Source organism: Magnolia sinica, chromosome 4, assembly GCF_029962835.1.
Source record: "Magnolia sinica isolate HGM2019 chromosome 4, MsV1, whole genome shotgun sequence".
NCBI classification, from domain to species: Eukaryota; Viridiplantae; Streptophyta; class Magnoliopsida; order Magnoliales; family Magnoliaceae; genus Magnolia; species Magnolia sinica.
In genome coordinates, this window is record NC_080576.1 from 85283693 (window position 1) to 85302670 (window position 18978).

Here is an 18978-nt window from a genome sequence, read left to right on the forward strand (position 1 = left end):
TTGATTTGTGCATCTTATTTGTCAATCACGTAAGTCCTTGTATCATATAGTTAGTTGAGCCTTTGGAAGCTGAAGACCGAAGACACGATAGTACAAGAGCATCAATAAGCAAATAACAGGTAAATGAGGTGCCTTGATGATCATAACCCTTGACCCAAACCCAAAAAAATCATTGAACTTCTATATGATCTTGGGCTTAATATACCTTGTTGATCATCATCTAGCCTTAGGAACCTAATCGAAACATGATAAGTAAGGATAGAAAAGGTGCGAAACTGCTATGAAAACATACGCCAAAAATAGCAGACTTCGATGGGTACTCAATAACATCGAGCAGACCCCGAGGGTCATTGAGTAGACCTCGAGGGGGTCTTCGATGCCAAAGACCCCCTCAATGGCATCAAATAGGATGTCAAATATGTTCAGTAAAAATTGATCATTTTATCTAATTTTCTTGATAGCATTGAAAGTTCACTTTGATGGCATCGAAGCCCACTCAATGGCATTGAAATGACTTAAATATGTCTAGCAAAGAACAAAATATATTATCTAATTTTCTCGATGGCATCGAGGTACCTTTTGATGGTATCAAAGGTCACCTCAATGGCATTGAAGACATTTCAATGGCACCGACAGAGTCATTTTCTGACCATTGGAAGTTGAACTTCTTATAAAGGGCATTCAATTCTTGGACATTTGTATGAGTTTTTAGTGCAATAGAAGCTTAAATGATTACATGATCATATATCTCATCTCAAGCCTCTAAACCAGTGAGTTCTAAGTCATTTTCCTTTAAATTAACACTCTAATTAGTATTCCAACCTCCATCCTGAAGATGTGCTTAAACTCATCCATTTTCTAGAGATTAGACTTAACTTTTGTTATCATACCATTGTCTAAATCCTTTAGAAGACCCATTTAGGTGAATCCCTTAGGAAATACAATATGTCATTAGTTGCAGGAGATTTAACCAACTTCTCATCACCTTGGTCATCTCAAAGGAGCATTATATGCAAGGTGCTTGATCATAGAGCTGAAGCATTGGCAACGCGTCGGCATTACGATTGAGAGAGTAAAAGAGAGTTGATTAAAGCACAGGAGAGCATCGATCAAGCAACCCAAGACGGAGCTACAAAAAGGGCTCAATTCGATAAGTAAGTTATTAAGTATAAAAGTCTTTATACTCTCTTTCCTTGTGCAGGATTAATGGCAATAAATTATGACTTAAACTTGACTCGGTTCTTATGTAGGACATTGGCTCTTATGTAGGGCCTAAACCTAAGTTCTTATGTAGGACATTGGCTCTTGTGCAGGGCCTAAATCAAGGTTATCATGTAGAATCTTGACTCTTGTGTAGAGCTTAAATCAAGTCCTTGTATAGGCCACCAAGCACGTGTTTTAGTGTCACTGTTTATGGGAGTCCAGCAGGAGTAAACGTGGGGCCTTAAATTATGACCGAGTTTGTTAGTTAGCCTAAGAAAGACTAACTAAAGTCTTTTATGGGAGTCTTCGATGATAGTGTACGTTAGTAAGTTCTTACGTAGGATCAAGGTTTGTGGCAAACCTATACAAAACCACATAAAGTCTTTTGCGATAGGATTGTAAATATTAGAGGTTAACTTGATTTAAAACATCCGATAGTGAAATCTGATACACTCATGGGTTGAGTGCATCCGCCGAGAGTGGAGTAGGGAAACCGAACCAATATACATTATTATGTTTGAGATTATCATTTGCGCACTTGTTTAATTATGCTTATGTGATTGAATATTTTAATTATATGAATGCACGGTTAGATGAATGATAGATGTTGATAGTTAACACATCCAATAGACATATGTACACTATCATATTATAAATTAGTTGCTTAATTAGCATACCCTTTGTAGTCTACGTGATTGGACCTTCTAATGGCTTGGAAGCATTAGAGTTAATTGCAGTAATTTAACTTGCATATTAGTTTAATTTAGATAATTATGTTTTAAAATGCATAATTTTAAATTGATTATAATCACCCCCTTTAGGACATAGCCTTCATTCCGTAGATTCGTCAAGCTTCCACACACACGGTCACAGTAATCCCATTACACAGTAGGCGAATTTTCATAGTCCACATCAAAGGTGACCTCACATGATGGATTGGGGAAGTGAGGGGGATTAAATGGACTTGAGGGATAATTGCTTATTATGTTGAAAACTAAATATGCTTTTCTACTTTTTGGTTGATTAGTATGTTGGCTACCAAACACATTTATCATCAACTGAATAAGTAAAAACCAAGATAAACCACTTATGAAATAAGTAACTTGTCCAAAATAACTTACGATCCAAACGCCTCCTTAATCCCACATTTCCAACAGCCTAAATTATTTTAGATAAGCTACTTATTACACAAGTAGCTTATCTTGATTTCTACTTATTCGGGAGATAAGTATTTCGTAAACAACATACTTTATGGTCCCAAAAAGTAGAAAAGCATGGTTGTTTTTCAACATCACAAATATTTATCTCAACCTTTAATGTGGGTCGTCCATCATGTGGGGCCACCATCAATTTTATGTTCATCATGTGAGGCCGACCTTCAATATCCACTGCCCATCATTGTACCCAAACAGGCAAATAGTCCTCACACTACCTAAGTGCATTCGTGGTCCGCCAACATGACCCCATGGATGGATGAAAAGCTGTTGCATCAGTGATAAGGCCCAACCTGGATACGCCACGTAAGGTTCTTTTTTTCCCTGTAAAGATTATGTTATAGTCATTAGAAAATGGAATTGAACATAAACCGTTGATTATTATTTGATTTTCCGTCCGAACGACTAGGATTGTTTGTGGCAACTTGTACTTTGCCCACAGTCTGGGATTGGTAATTTCATATATATATATATATATATATATATATATATATATATATATATATAGGGAAAGGTACTATGCGCTCGACCTCACGATTAGCTCCAGTGAGGTCGAGCTGTCTGGGCCCCATCGTGATGCGTGTCAACCATCAACACCGTGCATTTGATGGGTACCCTCTAAATTATGGGATATCCCAAAAATCAGCCATATACGGAACTCAGGTGTGCCATACCATCTAAAATCATGTGAAACACCGTTAAAACATATAAAAGCACTTGGTGGGGCCCACCTGAGTTTTGAATGCTGCTGAAACTTGGTCTGAACCCTCATGCAAGTGGGACACACATAATGGATGGGCTGGATTTGCAAACCACATCTCGGTGGGCCCAAAAAACTGATTATAAATGTTTTAATGGTGCACGGCCCCTCCCCACTTCTGTATGTGGTGTGGCCCACACAAGTCACGGATTGACTTGATTTTTGAGATCTAGGCCCACGATGGAATGGTGCATCTTAGATGTTCGAAACGCATCACGGTGCGGCCCACACAGCTTGATCTCATGGGACGGACTCGTGAGGATATATATATATATATATATATATATATACACCCATTCATTAGGTGTCCCACTGATGACGTGGCTCGAGCTTAGGCTGGCCAACTCATCAGGGCAGGCCTCTTGTACGAAAATAATGATCCAAAAGAAGAACTTAGGAATGGTTCACATTCAACGTGAACAAAAGGTCACCCAATGAGTGGACCATCCATTACATGGGCCCACATTAATATGGGTAGCCCATCTTCGATGGAGTCATGTGGGCCCCACTGAACTCCACCTTCGATGCAGACAGTCTATACTGTGGAGCCTCCTTTGATATGGACCATGAGAGAGGTAGAAAAGTGAAAGTAAAAAGCTAAAATAAAAAAATAAAAAAATAAAAAAATAAAAATAGCTTTAAAGCACATAAGTTACTTTTATGATCATGTTTACCAAACTAAAGTGAAAAAATAAAAGTAACTTATTGACTTAACATAAGTTAAAAAGCAACTTATTTCATGGTATCCAAACAGGCCGTTAGTGACAGTGGCTTCTGCAATTTAGTTGGTTTAATTTCAGTTAATATATGCCTCATGTACCATTTCCAAGTGCCTACATATCATGCATCATACACAGACGGTATCCAATAATTCCCAAAGAAAATAAAAATAAAAAAGCCTGTAGGAAGAGGAACAAACAGTGGGGCAGTCCAACAACAGTACACGCTATTGATCTGTTAGCTCCAACGTAGGTAGGCCACTTTCCAGAATTCACAGTCCTTGCAGTTGTAGCAGTTGGCTCATCAATTGGCGAGAATTCCCACCCATGGTAATGCATCCATAGTGGGGCCGCAGCAAGAAATATTCATATTGTCCAACTCATTGGGCTGGCAACACATGAGATCTCTTCCCACAGCAGTTTAAGGTTTTAAGGTTTAGAGGCGTCTAGACTGCATCAAGGGTAATTAACGTGAGGCCCCAACAAATGTTCGGTTCTGATCATCAGGTGAGCAACCATTCAGAGAAATTGGGCGAGCGCTAAATTGCTCTGTTTCTCCTATGCAAAACACCTTCTCACAAGTATTTTTTCAAGAGGGACTTTGGAAACTGAAATTCTAAAGGCTACAAACAGACGTAGGGAATCACTCTTTACAAAACCTAAACAAAACTTGTTTCCAATATTTGTCACGTGTATTTGAAAATTATACAGATTCACCCACATATGTGCTACATATCAACAAAGCAAATGCCAAATAAAACATTAGATGAAATTTTCACAAAACAATTACATGTTTCAATGACAAAAAGCAAGGTATAATACCAATATTCCAGTATAACCGAGATAAAAATAGAACTAACCCTGCATGTAAAAAAGAGAAGAAAGAAAAAAGATTTGAATATAGTTCCTGAAAGACCAATGCCTTTCATATAATACATGTTACTGCATGAAGACACGCATGCACGCAAGCATTTTAAAAAAAATTGAATACAAGAGTCATGCATCTAAGCCTCTAACATTGCATGTATGTATCAAAAGGATTGGTATTACAGTTTATCACAAATGGAACCTACATGGCCAACCAAGTATGACAAGAATAACAGAAAGAATGACAATAGCCAAATACTGTAGCATTGGGGTTTCCATGATGAACTCTGTGGAGTCACGATTTTGTGTGAGATTGCTAACCCTCCTTGGATCAGCTGAAAGGATATATGTATTTGTGTGGCTTTCTGCTAAAAACTATAATAGAGTAAGTTTCCCTTGTGTTCTGTGTTTCATATTGCCTCTAAATTGAGCAAATAACAAATATATAGTCGTCGTCATCATCATCTCAGTCAATTGGGATTGGCTCCATGAATCCAGTTCCACCAACAAAGCACAGGATCCAAAGAGATGAAAGCATATCACCATAAACTACATGTTTACAGAAGCAAGTTGCTTTTATATGGCAGTTTTTACAGCTCCCTATGTACCAGTTGGGGTTGGCTACATATCATTTTTCAGGATCAATATTTTAGAAGCCAAAAATATTATTACTTATTCAAGAAAGAAAATAAAAGAAAAAGAAAGAAACTGGACATATTATCTACGGAATGGCAATGATGTCACGGTTCAAATGAAGTCCAACCTGTTTGAACAGAACTGACAGCTTCATTGGTTTGATCACCACATCGATTCTTCATTGTTCGGGACAACTTACCAACAGGTTATCATAATGCAGGGATAGGCCTGTAAATGGCCTTAGGAGGCCCATCAGGCTCCCAAGACCAGCCTGCCATGAGCTGCGAATGGGTCTTATCTTTAGGGGTGTAGGCTGGACTCAGGACCCATGGTTTTAACCACAAGTTTCGGTCAGTAACTCATTTCAGTCTGTCTTAGAATTCACAGAAGTCAATGCCCACTCAGTTTTGTCCGATAATTAAAACCATGATCAGACCTGCCTGACAAATGAAGAATAGGGCTTCGGAATCGGGATTGAAACTAGATTTTTCAACATAGTCGATGCTCGGCCCGAAGCTTGATTTTCAGCCTGTTTATAGTCTCAATGGCCCAAGCTTGGGGCTAACTTTCATGTATGAGGGCCAGACCAAATTTCAGGCACAAATATGGGCCAGGCTCAGGCTGTTGGCATCCCCTACTGATAGACATACATGGGATGTGGAAGGAACAGATGAGAAACTTTCAAGTGGGTCTGATGAAATCTACCATGGCATCAAGCTTTAGGCCAATAACTTCCAAGGAAAAAAAAAAATCATATAAAAACCATTGTACCGTAATCTAGTAAAAAACATAACAGTATTGTAGGAGACCTCACAGGATTGAGCAGCAAGGTTTACACAGATGGGTCCTCCAGCGAGCGTTTTAGATCCATCTCAACTTGGTGAATTGTCCATTGCATACCTTCCAATTTCTGCAAGCACATTGATGAAATTAGCCATGATCATTGACACTGTTTTTGGATGCATAAGTGATTGACTTGCAAACATTCAGTTTAATCAAGAGGAATTATAAAAAATTATGATGCTTCCTACTATTTATGACAAGGAAGCAGCCCTCAAATTATGCCACGTTTCTCTCAAGCCCAAATTGAAAGTAATGCAATTGTAATTTGGAGCTCAGACCCTCGATATGAATGGTAAAGAACCTATGATTTTGTTAATTCCGCTTTATTAGACAAGTAACCGCAGTCCAATTCAACAGGGCATCCAAACTTAGCCCAGGAGTTAACTGCCTTGGAAGCTAAAATTACCTTTACAATATCATGGTACTGCCGGGCAATTGTATCAAAGTGTGGATCAACACCTTGATACTCTCGAAGACGTGTAACCTGGTAAAATGGTCGAAGCATAAGTCATAGCAGCATAAATAAAAGTTATTAATAATGGGTAAAAACCAGTAAACAGTTATCAAAGGTCAGGAAAAGGAAAACAATCAAAAGTCCAAAGTAATGTTAGCATGTTATGCTTGATCCAAAAATAATAAACCAAAAAAGGATAAAGAATAAAATGATCATGTGACAGGTATAGAAACACAAGAAGACTGGTAATGACTTCTGAGTTTTTGAAAACAGAGAACGGGTTATTTGATTTCTACCTAACTTACAACTGAAGGCCTAATTGCAACCTTCTCCAGGCAACAGATTTCAATGTAGAAAGGCAAATCCCAAAAGACAAAGTTGGATGATCTGCAGAATGCAGACAAAAGCATGCATCCGCCAATCCAAAATGAGAAGTGAAACAGAATGGCTCTTAGTCATTTCCATGTAATTCTCGTCTTATGGATGGGAGCATTCAATGCATCTGGAGAATGTGCCAAGTGGCCCCAGTTACCCAAAGTTCAAACACAGGGACATGCAAATCATAATGTGAATTCTGGGGTACCCCCAAACTGCCTCTAGATATTCACCATCCCTTACAGAGCCTTTCAGGGATAATTCCTAAATATAACCAATTGGTAGCATCCATAAACATAGGAGAATGACTAATACTAGTAACACAGAGGATCAATGTCTAATAAAAGTCAAGATGAAGAATAGGGTTCCGAGAACAGGGAAAAATCACACGAGAGAATCCATGGCCTTCAACAAATACCAGAAGTTCTCTGAATTAATGCATTTTGGTCAAAAGGGTCCACTTTGTTTGTAATTTCTACAGAACAAATGAAGCAAACATGAAGCTGATTGCAATAGCCATAAAATTTTCGAGAATAAGTTTGCACAATCATCTAAATCACCTGGAGAAAAAGTAAAAACCACTCACAGAAAAAACAAAGGCCTGATTTGGGCAAAATCAAATTTCAAGGAATATGATTGCAGACTCATTTTGCCATCCCAAAACAACCATAGGTACTCCATTCACTTTCTGGAAACATTGGAGTAGTTCGGTATTTTTTTTAAAAAATATTTAATACACCAGGAATTTGGGAACAAGCTGCACTCCACTGACCCAGGAACACCTTTGCAGGGAACAGGCATGCAACAACATGCACAAGAAAATTGTCAACTTTTAAAAACTCTACAGTGATCATTATCAATGAAACCCAAATAAATAGATGAAATTTTGATTGGATCCGCAGTTTCAAATAGACATCCATCATCAATGCATATAATAAAAGAACAAGGTAGTATTACAAGAACTACGTCAAACTAAAACACCATGCAATCCTGGAGCATGAAGCATTGAAAAGAAATCATCATCATCTAAAGCCTTATCCCAACTAATTGGGGTCAGCTAAATTAATCATGTTCCACCACTCCACTCTATCAAGGGCCAAACCTTTAGTTAGAGCATAGGTCAACAAGTCTTTTCTTACTACATCCATCCACGTCCTTTGGGCCTTCCCCTTGCCCTTTAGAGACTTCAACTTGTACCAACTCGCTCCTAACCGGCATGGTTCTTGGTCTCTGCTACACATGACCAAACCATCTAAGGCTACTTTCCCTCAGCTCATTACCCATTGGTTTTACTCCTAAGTTCCCTCAAATGCATTCATTTTTAATTCTACCCTTCCTGGTCTTGCCACTCATCCATCTCAACGTCCTCATTTCAGCTACACTCATCCTATGAACATGTTCTTCCTTGACTGCCTAATATTTTGTCCCATATAGCACGGCTGGTCAAGTGTTTTCCGTAGCACTTTAGCGTACGCTACGTAGTGTAGCAAAAATGCTACATAGTGTACGCAGGTAGCATAATTCCTTGGTAGCGTAAGCTATAGGGTATGCAGCTGGTATGTAGTGTAAGCTACAATGTATGTAGCATAGCATAGTGTGTAGCGTGGATAGCGTAAGCTACCAAAAATCTCATTTTTTTTAATAGTGTTTTTTCTATGTTAGTTTAACACCTATTTTAAAATGGTGATGACTTATACCTATGACATATGGCACTATATTAAATTAAAACGGACCATCCAAATTGTGGTCTATATCATGAATTTGTGATGTTTCGATAAATAATAATAATCGCTAGTGCACGTGCAAGAGTGAACGGAATCAGCAACTTAGTGGTGAATGGGGTCTGAACAGAGGACAAGCAAGATATTTCTGAAGAGGCGATTTCTTATTTTAGCAATCTTTTCCACAAAGAAGAGTGGTTCAGACCAAAGCTCGATTATCTTCACTTCGACTACTTATCAGGAGAAGAAGCCAATCTCCTTGAATCCAAAATTTTGACTGCTGAAGTGAAGGAGGTGGTGGATGCACTGGGAGGAGATAAAGCTCCAGGTCCAGACGAGTTTCCGATTATTTTCTTCCAGACTTTTTGGGAAGCCTTAGAGGGAGACGTAATGGCATCCTTTAATGAATTTCACGAGGGCGGTCGGTTGTCTAAAGAGCTTGAAGCATCCTTCTTAGCTCTGATTCCAAAGATCCTAGGAGCAGAAACCATACAAGACTTTAGACCGATCAGCCTTCTTGGTGCCTCTTACAAAATTTTGGCAAAAGTCTTGGCATCCAGATTGAGAGGGGTGATGGGAAAGATTATTTCCGACAATCAAAGTGCCTTTATTCCGGGTAGACAAATAATAGATAGTGCTTTGATTGCATATGAATGTCTTGATTCGAATCATAAATCCGGATCCAAAGGTTTGTTATGCAAGCTAGATCTAGAAAAAGCCTACGATCATGTTGATTGGGATTTCCTTGAATATATGTTGCATCGGATGGGCTTCAGGGTCAAATGGTGTAGATGGATCAATGAATGTGTGGGATCCGCATCCTTCTCAGTTCTTTTGAATGGCACCCCCAAAGGGTATTTTGGTAGCTCTAGGGGTTTGTGCTAAGGAGACCCACTCTCTCCATTTCTATTCCTTATTGTGGGGGAGGCTCTTTCCAGGATGCTGAAAAAAGGTCAAGATGTAGGTGTCATTAGCGGATGTAAAATTAAAGGCCTGGACCCTCCAATATCCCACATCCAGTTTGCAGACGATACTCTATTATTCTACGAAGCTAATCAGGACAAAATTAGCAGTCTACGTACGATAGTTCGGTGTTTCAAGGTAGCATCGGGTCTCAAAGTCAATTCGTCTAAGTCTAAGATGTTTGGAGTTAACATGGACGAAGCTGGGATAGCTTATTTCGCTGAGTTCTTTAATTGTTCCATGGGAAGCCTCCCAACCACATTTGTTGGTCTCCCATTATGTGTGGGAAAGCCTCCAAAATTCTTATGGGATAAAGTTATAGACATATTCGAGACTTATCTAGCTAGATGGAAATGTAAATATTTGTCCTTGGGTGGTCATCTTACTCTGATAAAAGCGGCGTTCTCCAATCTGCCTTTATATTTCATGTCCCTATTTAAATGTCCGGGTGCGGTTTTAGATAGGCTTGAAATTTTGAGACAAGATTTCCTGTGGTATGGTAAGGAGGACAAGAAGAATTTCCACCTGGTCGACTGGAAGGTGGTGTGTCAACAAGTTCAAGAAGGCGGTGCAGGAATTAAGAACCTCAGGAGAATGAATCAGGCCCTCTTAGGCAAGTGGATCTGGAGACTTGGTACAGAAGATGGAAATCTTTAGAACTTGTTGGTTAAAAACAAATACGGTCGATCAATAGGAGGGTGGTGGACCAAGGATTCATTTGCCTATAGAGCTTCTGCTTTATGGAAAGGTGTGTTAGCTACGAAGCAGGAGGTTCTCAAAGGCATCGGTTTCATCATAGGTAAAGGTGAAAACACTCGGTTCCGGGAAGATATCTGGGTGGGAGAAACGGCTTTAAAAGAAGATTTTCCAAATATCTATCGTTTGGCTCCAAATCGGGCTATTTCAGTAGCTGATAGCTATCACATACAAGGCAATGATATAGTGTGGAACTTGGCCTGTAGAAGAAATCTTCAAGATTGGAAGATAGGTGAATTTGCGGCTCTCCTCAGTCGCATCGGTAGTGGCAAGCCAGATCAATTTTGTACAGATAGGCTGGTGTGGAGATTCGACAAATCTGGTTTCCTCTCGGTCAAATCCTTATACAGCTTCATCTGTGGGAAAGCTGATGTCATAGAAGAGATAATGACAGACAAAGTGTGGAAATATAAGCTCCCTCCAAAGATTGCGGCCTTCGAACGGTTGGTTGGAAAGAGAAAGGTACTGACAGTTGATAACTTGAGGAAAAAAAGGAATGATAATCACTAACATTTGTCTTTGTTGCATGGAAAACGCAAAATCATTGAACCATCTGTTCATTCACTGCCCTTTCATTAACTGGATATGGTTAACAGTTTTATCTTGGTTCGGTATGTCTTGGTCCTTCCCAAGACGGGGCGGCTGTTAAAAGCCTGGCATGGTGTTACCATTGGCAAGCAAAGAACTATGATATGGAGAATGACCCTCCTGGCTGTTTGGTAGGTGGTGTGGGAAGAAAGGAATGGGAGGTGTTTTAATGGAGTATCCAATTCGGTGGGGTTCATAGTGTCAAGAATTCACTATTATATCATCGAATGGGCCTCTAATGTGATTCATTCAAAAGATTGTAATCTGTTTTTGTTTGGTGAGTAATTGCTCTGCTACCTCAGTGGGGTGATTCTCCTTTTGTAATTTTTCTCTTTTAATGCAAGTGACTGTTATCATTCAAAAAACAAATAATAATAATAAAAGAAGTCATACTTGGAGATGTCTAAAGGCAGAGAGAGAGAGAGAGAGATTTTGCATGGAAATAAGTGGTTAATGATCCAGATTCATAGTCAAGAACTCATAGAAATTATGCATTTTGTAAATTTTATCAGATTTTCTATTATTTTAATTAAAAATATCAAGATTGTGTAACTTATGCTACATGCTATAGAGGGCCAAACGCCATGCTATACACTACACACTATTTAGAACATCGGGCTGGTCTTATAGCTATCCTTTAGAATTTCCCTTTCAGTTTGAGTAGTGCATGAAGTCTGACTTATTTTAATTCTTTTAGAATCTAAAGCATCCGTCCATAAATATAGATTTGTTCTAAAGCATCCGTCCATAAATATAGATTTGTTCTTACGCCCTCCCTCGTCTTGTCAATCAAAACTATATCCCTTCACTAGCTAATTTATGGCCCTTCACATCATACAAGTGTAGGTCATTGTCATTCACAGGAAATCTCCAAATTGTATAGCTGAATTTAAATAATAATAATACTACATTCAAGAGGATCAAAACCTACCATGCAATGGCAAAAGGTCCCAAGATCCTAAAGAAATTGTGTAGTTATGCACAGTTGTTGATGTCTCCATGGGAATTTACACCATAGGTGATGCATGAATGCAGTGAATGAAATTTGGTAAAGGCTAACACCACTTATTGATCCTATCTCTGAGAAAAGTCTCAAAGTGTGGCAGAGTTATGTCATATAGGCATTCCAGATTTCCAGGTGCTCATATAGGCGTTCCAGATTTCCAGGTGCTCCAATAAGCATCATTGTCGTGAAGTAGAAATCTTTGTAACTTAAAAAATGCAGCACGTCTACATCCATTCAGGTCAATGGAATTACAAGCATCCATTGCACCTGCAGGTGCCGTACAACCTGCACCGGAAGGATGCATGCACGTATGCATTGGGTCTATGCAAATTAAAAGCAGATATGTTCTAATGAAAGATAAAAAGACACAGAAGAATGTTTCTGAAGCCAATCAAGTTAAAAGCACAACAACATCAACTGGAGAAAAAAGACTTTAATTTTGACTATGCCCACAAAGCTATACCAGCATTAAATGTGTGGTACAGTATAAAGGATTTTCATCCAAAGAGGATCATACCGCTTTATTGTAAGCAATGGATGCTTCTTCAGTAGCCTCCACGAGATACTTCCTGAAAATTACAGAAAGCTTTGATTTGAGAAACCAACTCTTCATATTCATATGAGCATCATGTTAAGATCTCTTTAACGTTACACACCTAATCGTATGGAGAGCCGGTATTGAATCTGGAGTGTAAGTGTCACGCAAGAGAATATGCTCCAGAACCCTGTGATGAAAGTTCAACCATGTCAAAAGGAAGCAACAAATCACAACCAAGCTCAGATAATCGCTCATATAAAAATGGAAGAAGTCTTGCAGTAATGCACAACATATTTCATTTTAAACACCGACAAATTATGGTGGTTTATCTTGCTTTGTAACATCATTTCAAGAATTTGGCCAGCTGACATTTACACTGTTAACTCCAGGTGGTATTGATTATTGTCTTTGCAAGTTTCCACGAAGGGAAAATGCAGATCTCATACTTTGTTATATGTATAACTCAAACAAGAGCTTTGGGATATTATTGCTGAAATGCATGAAGGGGTCAAAGACTAAAACAAAATCCTTTACACAATTGCAAGTACACTCTCAAGGTAAGCCCGCTTCCAAGGAGCCGGGCATTCCTAGAGTCACCATAAAAATAAGGGGACCCTGAAAGTGTTCAGTAAAGAGCCATAACTCCAATTTAATTGCATTGAGCTCCTGTCACCATTCAACTCCCACTACCCAGGAGGTGTAGAGATCCAAGAAATTGGCTTCTTATCGTTCAACTACCACCCTGTATAACTGTGGTGCAACAACTTTGAAAATCTGCAACCTCTCCCCTTTGAATTCTATGGCCATAATAGACTAACTTACAAGAAGAACTTTAATATGCTCCGCTAAATATTGATAGAAGGACATAAAAATTATTTTGTTCATTTCCTCACAGATGTCCTCATTATTGCAAGAGGAATCTCCAGAACAATCTTCACTCAATGTATGTGGAATAAATGGGGGGGGGGGGGGGTGGTGGGAAGAAGAAGAAAAGCCAAATCTCCTAAGCTGATTTCTAGAACAATGAGGCCCATTAACTCTGCATCTTTCCAACACGAAAAGGACATATTAGGAAGGGAGAAATTCCTACTCTGGAAGTGACGAAGGTGAGAAATTCTTCCTAAAACATACTACATTGTGCACACTAAAATCTCTCTTATCATCAAAATAGCTGCACTCCGCAACTTTCTCAGAATCCAGCTATGCAGATCATCAAGGTATTCCAAAATGGTTATGTAACTGCCGTTACGTAATGGTCACGGTGGTAACCATTATGTGTAATGAGGTCGCAATGGCCATTAAGGAAAAAAACACTTAAAGATTAGAATTCCTTTGATTTAGAGTCAATTCTTAGGGGTTCGCTACATATTTTAACTGAACGTCATGTGAATCACCATATTATCATCATCATCTAAATAAATTGGAGTCGGCTATACGAATCATGTTCTGACATTCCACTCTATCAAAGGCCAGGCCTTTAGTTAGACCACGAGTCATCAAGTCTTTTCTTACTGCCTCCACCCACGTCCTTTTGGGCCTTCCCCTTGCCCTTTTAGAGCCTTCAACTTGTACCAACTCACTCCTTCTAACTTGTGCAGTTTTTCGTCTCCATTGCACATCACAGAACCATCCAAGTTTGTTTCATTTCAGGTATACATCCTATGAACATGTTTTTCTTTAACTACCCAACATTATCCATACTATCCCAGAATTAAAATATTTGCAATTGCAATCATGAATATCATGAATGCAGTATAATGAACATGTATCCTAATTTAATCCAGGACTCTGACAAGGAGGTGTGCTTAGTTGCAGTGGAGGTAGAGTTCAAGGGCATTGCCACCGAATCATATTGTATGTGCAATTTTATTATGTAAAAACCACAATTTAACTGTTTAATATTCACAATCCTAACAGATATAACTGACAATTAAGCATACATGCAATAAGAAGTATTTCAACACATGATTTCATATTTGTTGGCCATTCAAGCTTAATGACTAAATCTGAGGTAGAAATCAAGAAGAAAAGGGGGAGGGGGGAGCATTTGCTGTTAGTGCAGCAATTTCTTTTCTCTGTCTAAGAGTCCAAAATGTCTTGGGGAAATAGTTAGTGGCTAGACTTGGGAAACAAATGTGCAGGGGCCCATCTTTAGACATCTTTCACGTAGAGAACTTAGAAATGTGGAAGGTCTTGGAATGTATGGGGATGTTTCTTTCACAACGGTAGTTTGTCAAGGATTTGATGGTTTCTTTCCCAATGAGTTAGGTCTTAAGACTCAATATAATATAGATTGAATATTGCAAAAGGGGATAAATCCTTTAAAAAAAATAAATAAATAAAATTATGTTAATAACTTGGAAAACCCCAGATTATCAGGATACCCATGGTCTTGTGTTGGAGAAATTCATACGAGGTTCTTTTCTTCTTCTTGGAATTTTAGAAACAACCGGAGACGAATCAAGGGCCCTTGAGGGTTTCCTGCATGATTTTAGGTCTCTTATTTTAACAAAAAAGAAATAGTATCATGGTTTTCAGACTTGGGGACTTAGATTGACTCATTCAGTCTCCAGTCGAGTCTAGCCTCACTCGCGTCAAAGGGTGTACCATCTCGACTCACCCGAGTTGGGGGTGGCTTGGGGGGCGACTCTTGGTATTGAACTGGATCAGGTAGTACTGAATACAAGTTGACTCAGACGAGCCATATCAGACTCATCAAAGTCTTAAAACCATGAAGAAAATAGCACATTACAAACGAGGAATCATGGGGATCGTAGACTGTTATTGTTAGCTATTGATAAGCACATAGAGCAACTTAGCTAAATGGGCGTAAGTGCCTTTGTTTTTTCCAAATTCAGCTTAATAAAAAGTGTGCAAGTGCACAAAAGAAATCCAGTCTCCATACATTGTTAAAAGTGGCAGGACAATAGGTTTGAGGAGCAGGTGCCACTAATGGAAGCAACATAGATGTTCAAGTATGGGGAATGCTTGATCGAAGGGAAAAGGAAGAAAAAGGACAAGGACATATAGGATCAAAGAAAGCTACAAAATTAAGATGGGTGTGCGACGGCTGGCCTTCAAGCTATGAAATAATCGAAGTCCAAAGAAGCAGAAACTTCATATAACATGAATTTGTCGCAAAACTATAAGTCCTTCTCTAAGGATGCACTGATTAACTCTATATCAGATCACTTTGGAGAAGGGAGTGCACAAACACGGTAGGAGAATCTGAAGCTCCATAATGCCAAGATCTGTGCACATTATACATTTCTTGCCTATGTGAATGAATAGACACCTATGTGAATGAATAGACACACACATGCAAACGCACACGCACACGCACACGTGCAGACACACACACGCACACACACGTGAATTGATTACCAAGTCAAAAAGAAAAATTTTAAAAACACTACGGATATGTAGTGTGTGTGTGTGTGTGTGTGAGGAAATGATGTCATTCCCACCTTTATGGGGGATGTTAGTAGTGTCCCCAAACCTTTTAAATGACATGTGGGATGCCCAATTGTCAATCTAAACCATTCGTTCTTTCATGCAACTAGGGGCAAGCGATGGTGCAAAAATCACACCAATCGGATGATCCTAGGCATCCGATCAATAGCATGGAAAGTGGACAGTGAATACTAAGTGGAGAAACAAAACTATGTCCAATCATCATCCTGAAACATCTACTTGGTAGATTTCAATTTGCATTACTTATGCTTCCAAAGTAGTACTTTGGTTTGATGATTCTAACCACACAATCTATTGCTTGTAAAAGCATATGGTTGTAACAAATTGGCCGTACCCACCCACCCACAAACACACCCCATCACATCATCTAAACCTTGTCCCAACTAACTAGGTTCAACTACATAAATCCTTTTCCACAATTCCATTCTACCAAGGGCCATGACTTTACTTTCCATCATCTTATTACATATGGATGCTAATCCTAAATTCCCTCGAATGAATTCATTTTAATGTTATCCTTGTCTTGCCACTCATCTACCTCAACATCCTCATTTCGACTACACTCATCCTATGAACATGTTGTTCCTTAACTGCCCAACATTTTGTCCCCTAGAGCATGGTGGGTCATATAGCTATCCTATAAAATTTTCCTTTTAGTTTGAGTGGTACATGAGGATCACATAAAACTCTAGAGGCACATTTGCATTTCTTCCACCCAGCTTGAATTTTATGGGCAACATCTTTCTCAATCTCTCTACTCTCATAAATTATCAATCCAAGATATCAGAAGTGGTCATTTGGGAAACTTTTTGGTCAACAATCTTAACTAATTTTCATTCCCAATCCTATAATTACTAAATTGCATTCCGTACACTCTGGTTTTGTCCAACTAATTTTAAATCCCCCCTTGTCTTGTCAATCAAAACAATCATCTACCAACAACAAACACCGTGGGATCTCTCCTACAAATGGCCCGTTAACTCATCCATAACTAATATGAAAAGGACCAGGCTCAATGCCACAAGTGGTCCTCACATTTGTTACTACTCCCTCATACATATCCTATATCATGTCAATATATCCTCTTGAAACTCCTTTCCTATCATAAGCTTTCTCTAAGTTAATAAAGACTATAGAGATCCTTCCCCCTCTCCCTATATTTCTCCTTCAACTGTCCAAGTAGGAAAACATATATAAACGAAACATTGTGCAATAAGAGAGAGATTCCCTGCTCCACCTTGCTGGTAGACTCTGTTTAATACCTACTTTCATGCCCACATCCCTTTATCTAAAACAGATAAAACACACTTGAATATTAGGAGGCAGAATTATAAACATATTTAGCTAAAAGGAATTGAGGAACATAATAAGCATTCTAAGTAATGTAGGATCCCAACGCTCAACATGGATACATTTGTCAAAACGAGAAGATTCATGCAATATATCTATTTTATCCACTTCAGATTAACAGTTTGTTTGTAAGTGCTATGATGTTTTAAACAACCTTTGTTGTCAAATTTCGGTGAGACAAAACAATTTAGAGTGTGACTTGTTCATATGATGGAAAGTTCACCTTCAAGTGAAGTATGATAGAAAGTTAACCTTCAAGATCATCATCATATGAAGATTTGAAGTACAAGACATGAAGATCAAGCTACTAATGCAAGTCTACTTCAAGATCAAGCTTCTAAATGGGAATCCAAAATCAAGCTTCTAATGCAAATCTACTTCAATTAGAAGATCTGAAGCTACTAAAGATTTGAGTTCAATGTCCAATGATTCAAGTTTAAGTGACCCTTGAGAGACCCTAGGTTTAGGTCTTTTCTTATGCATATTATTTTTGGGTATTTATACTTTGTGTAGGCTAAAATTCAACTAGTTCTAGCCTGAGTTCGACTAGTCCAGGCTGTGGTTCGACCATTCCAAGTTTTGAACTCAAAATTCGAAATTTTTTGGTAGATCCTCGACCAGTCGTGCACCCTGCTCGACCAGTCGTGGGGAGCTCGACTCAAACTCCAGCAACATATTTTTGGATCCCACAACCAGTCGAGAGCTATGCTCGACCAGTCGAGTAGGCCACTTGACCAGTCGAAGGTTAGTTTTATCCGATCGCGTCGAAAGATTTGAAATTTGGTGAATCTTAGACCAGTCGAAGGAACCATTTTTCAGCCTATAAATAGAGGTATTTTCTCATTCCAAACCATTCAATTAAGCCACAAAAAGCTTCCACTTTGAGAGAAAAGTCCCCGTCATTATCTAACTATAGTCTGATAATTTTAGAACTTTTCTATAACTTATTTGTTTTTGCAATTTCCTGATCTCAGTATTGTGAATTTAATTTTCTTTTAAAAGGAGTTTTTACTCTACCCTTTGAGATCCAAAGAATTCAAACAAGTAGCCCAAGGTATGAGATAATTAAAAATCTATTTAGAACCTAGAACCCTTGATTATTTTTATTGGACATTGAATATCTACATCAAGCAAAGCGGTTCTACGGACTACATCAAGTAGCATCTTCAAGAAGAAGATAAGTACTTATGTTATTTGCTTTTTAGTTTTTTTTTTTTTTTTTTTTTTTTTTTTTTGAGATTAGCTAGAAAAATCTCTGTATTGGTTTCGACTGAGATTAGCCAAAAAACTCGGCGCGGGGTTTAATTGTGATAGCCCAATTGAAAACACAACTGTATAGGTTTTAAGGTGAACCTAAGAAAACCTTGTTTTATAGTGAACACCAATATCACGTGGGTTGTGATTATTGGGAGTGGAGTAGGTGTGGCTGTTTGAGGACAGTTGGTGCACACACCGAACCACTATAACTCTTGGTGTTTACGGTGGATGATGATGTATGTGATGGATGTGTG

The 18978-nt window shown here is 38.7% G+C and overlaps 1 protein-coding gene across 5 annotated transcripts in view; it reads right to left on the reverse strand.

The window, feature by feature from the left end:
* Positions 1-2586: 2586 nt before the first annotated feature.
* Positions 2587-18978, reverse strand: part of LOC131243305 (AUGMIN subunit 4) — a 40261-nt gene continuing 23869 nt past the window's right edge. Inside the window, exons 10-14 of one of the 5 annotated variants that reach the window (XM_058242545.1) lie at positions 12762-12830; positions 12623-12674; positions 6649-6726; positions 6214-6309; positions 2587-2741 (exon numbers count right to left, since the gene is read on the reverse strand). In XM_058242545.1, coding sequence (XP_058098528.1) covers positions 6232-6309; positions 6649-6726; positions 12623-12674; positions 12762-12830 — 277 coding nt within the window. In that variant the 3' untranslated portion in view covers positions 2587-2741; positions 6214-6231. Of the gene's footprint in view, positions 2742-4532; positions 4758-5319; positions 6131-6208; positions 6310-6648; positions 6727-12622; positions 12675-12761; positions 12831-18978 lie in introns of those variants that run through there. The other 4 variants (XM_058242544.1, XM_058242542.1, XM_058242547.1 and 1 more) reach the window with 4 other exon arrangements.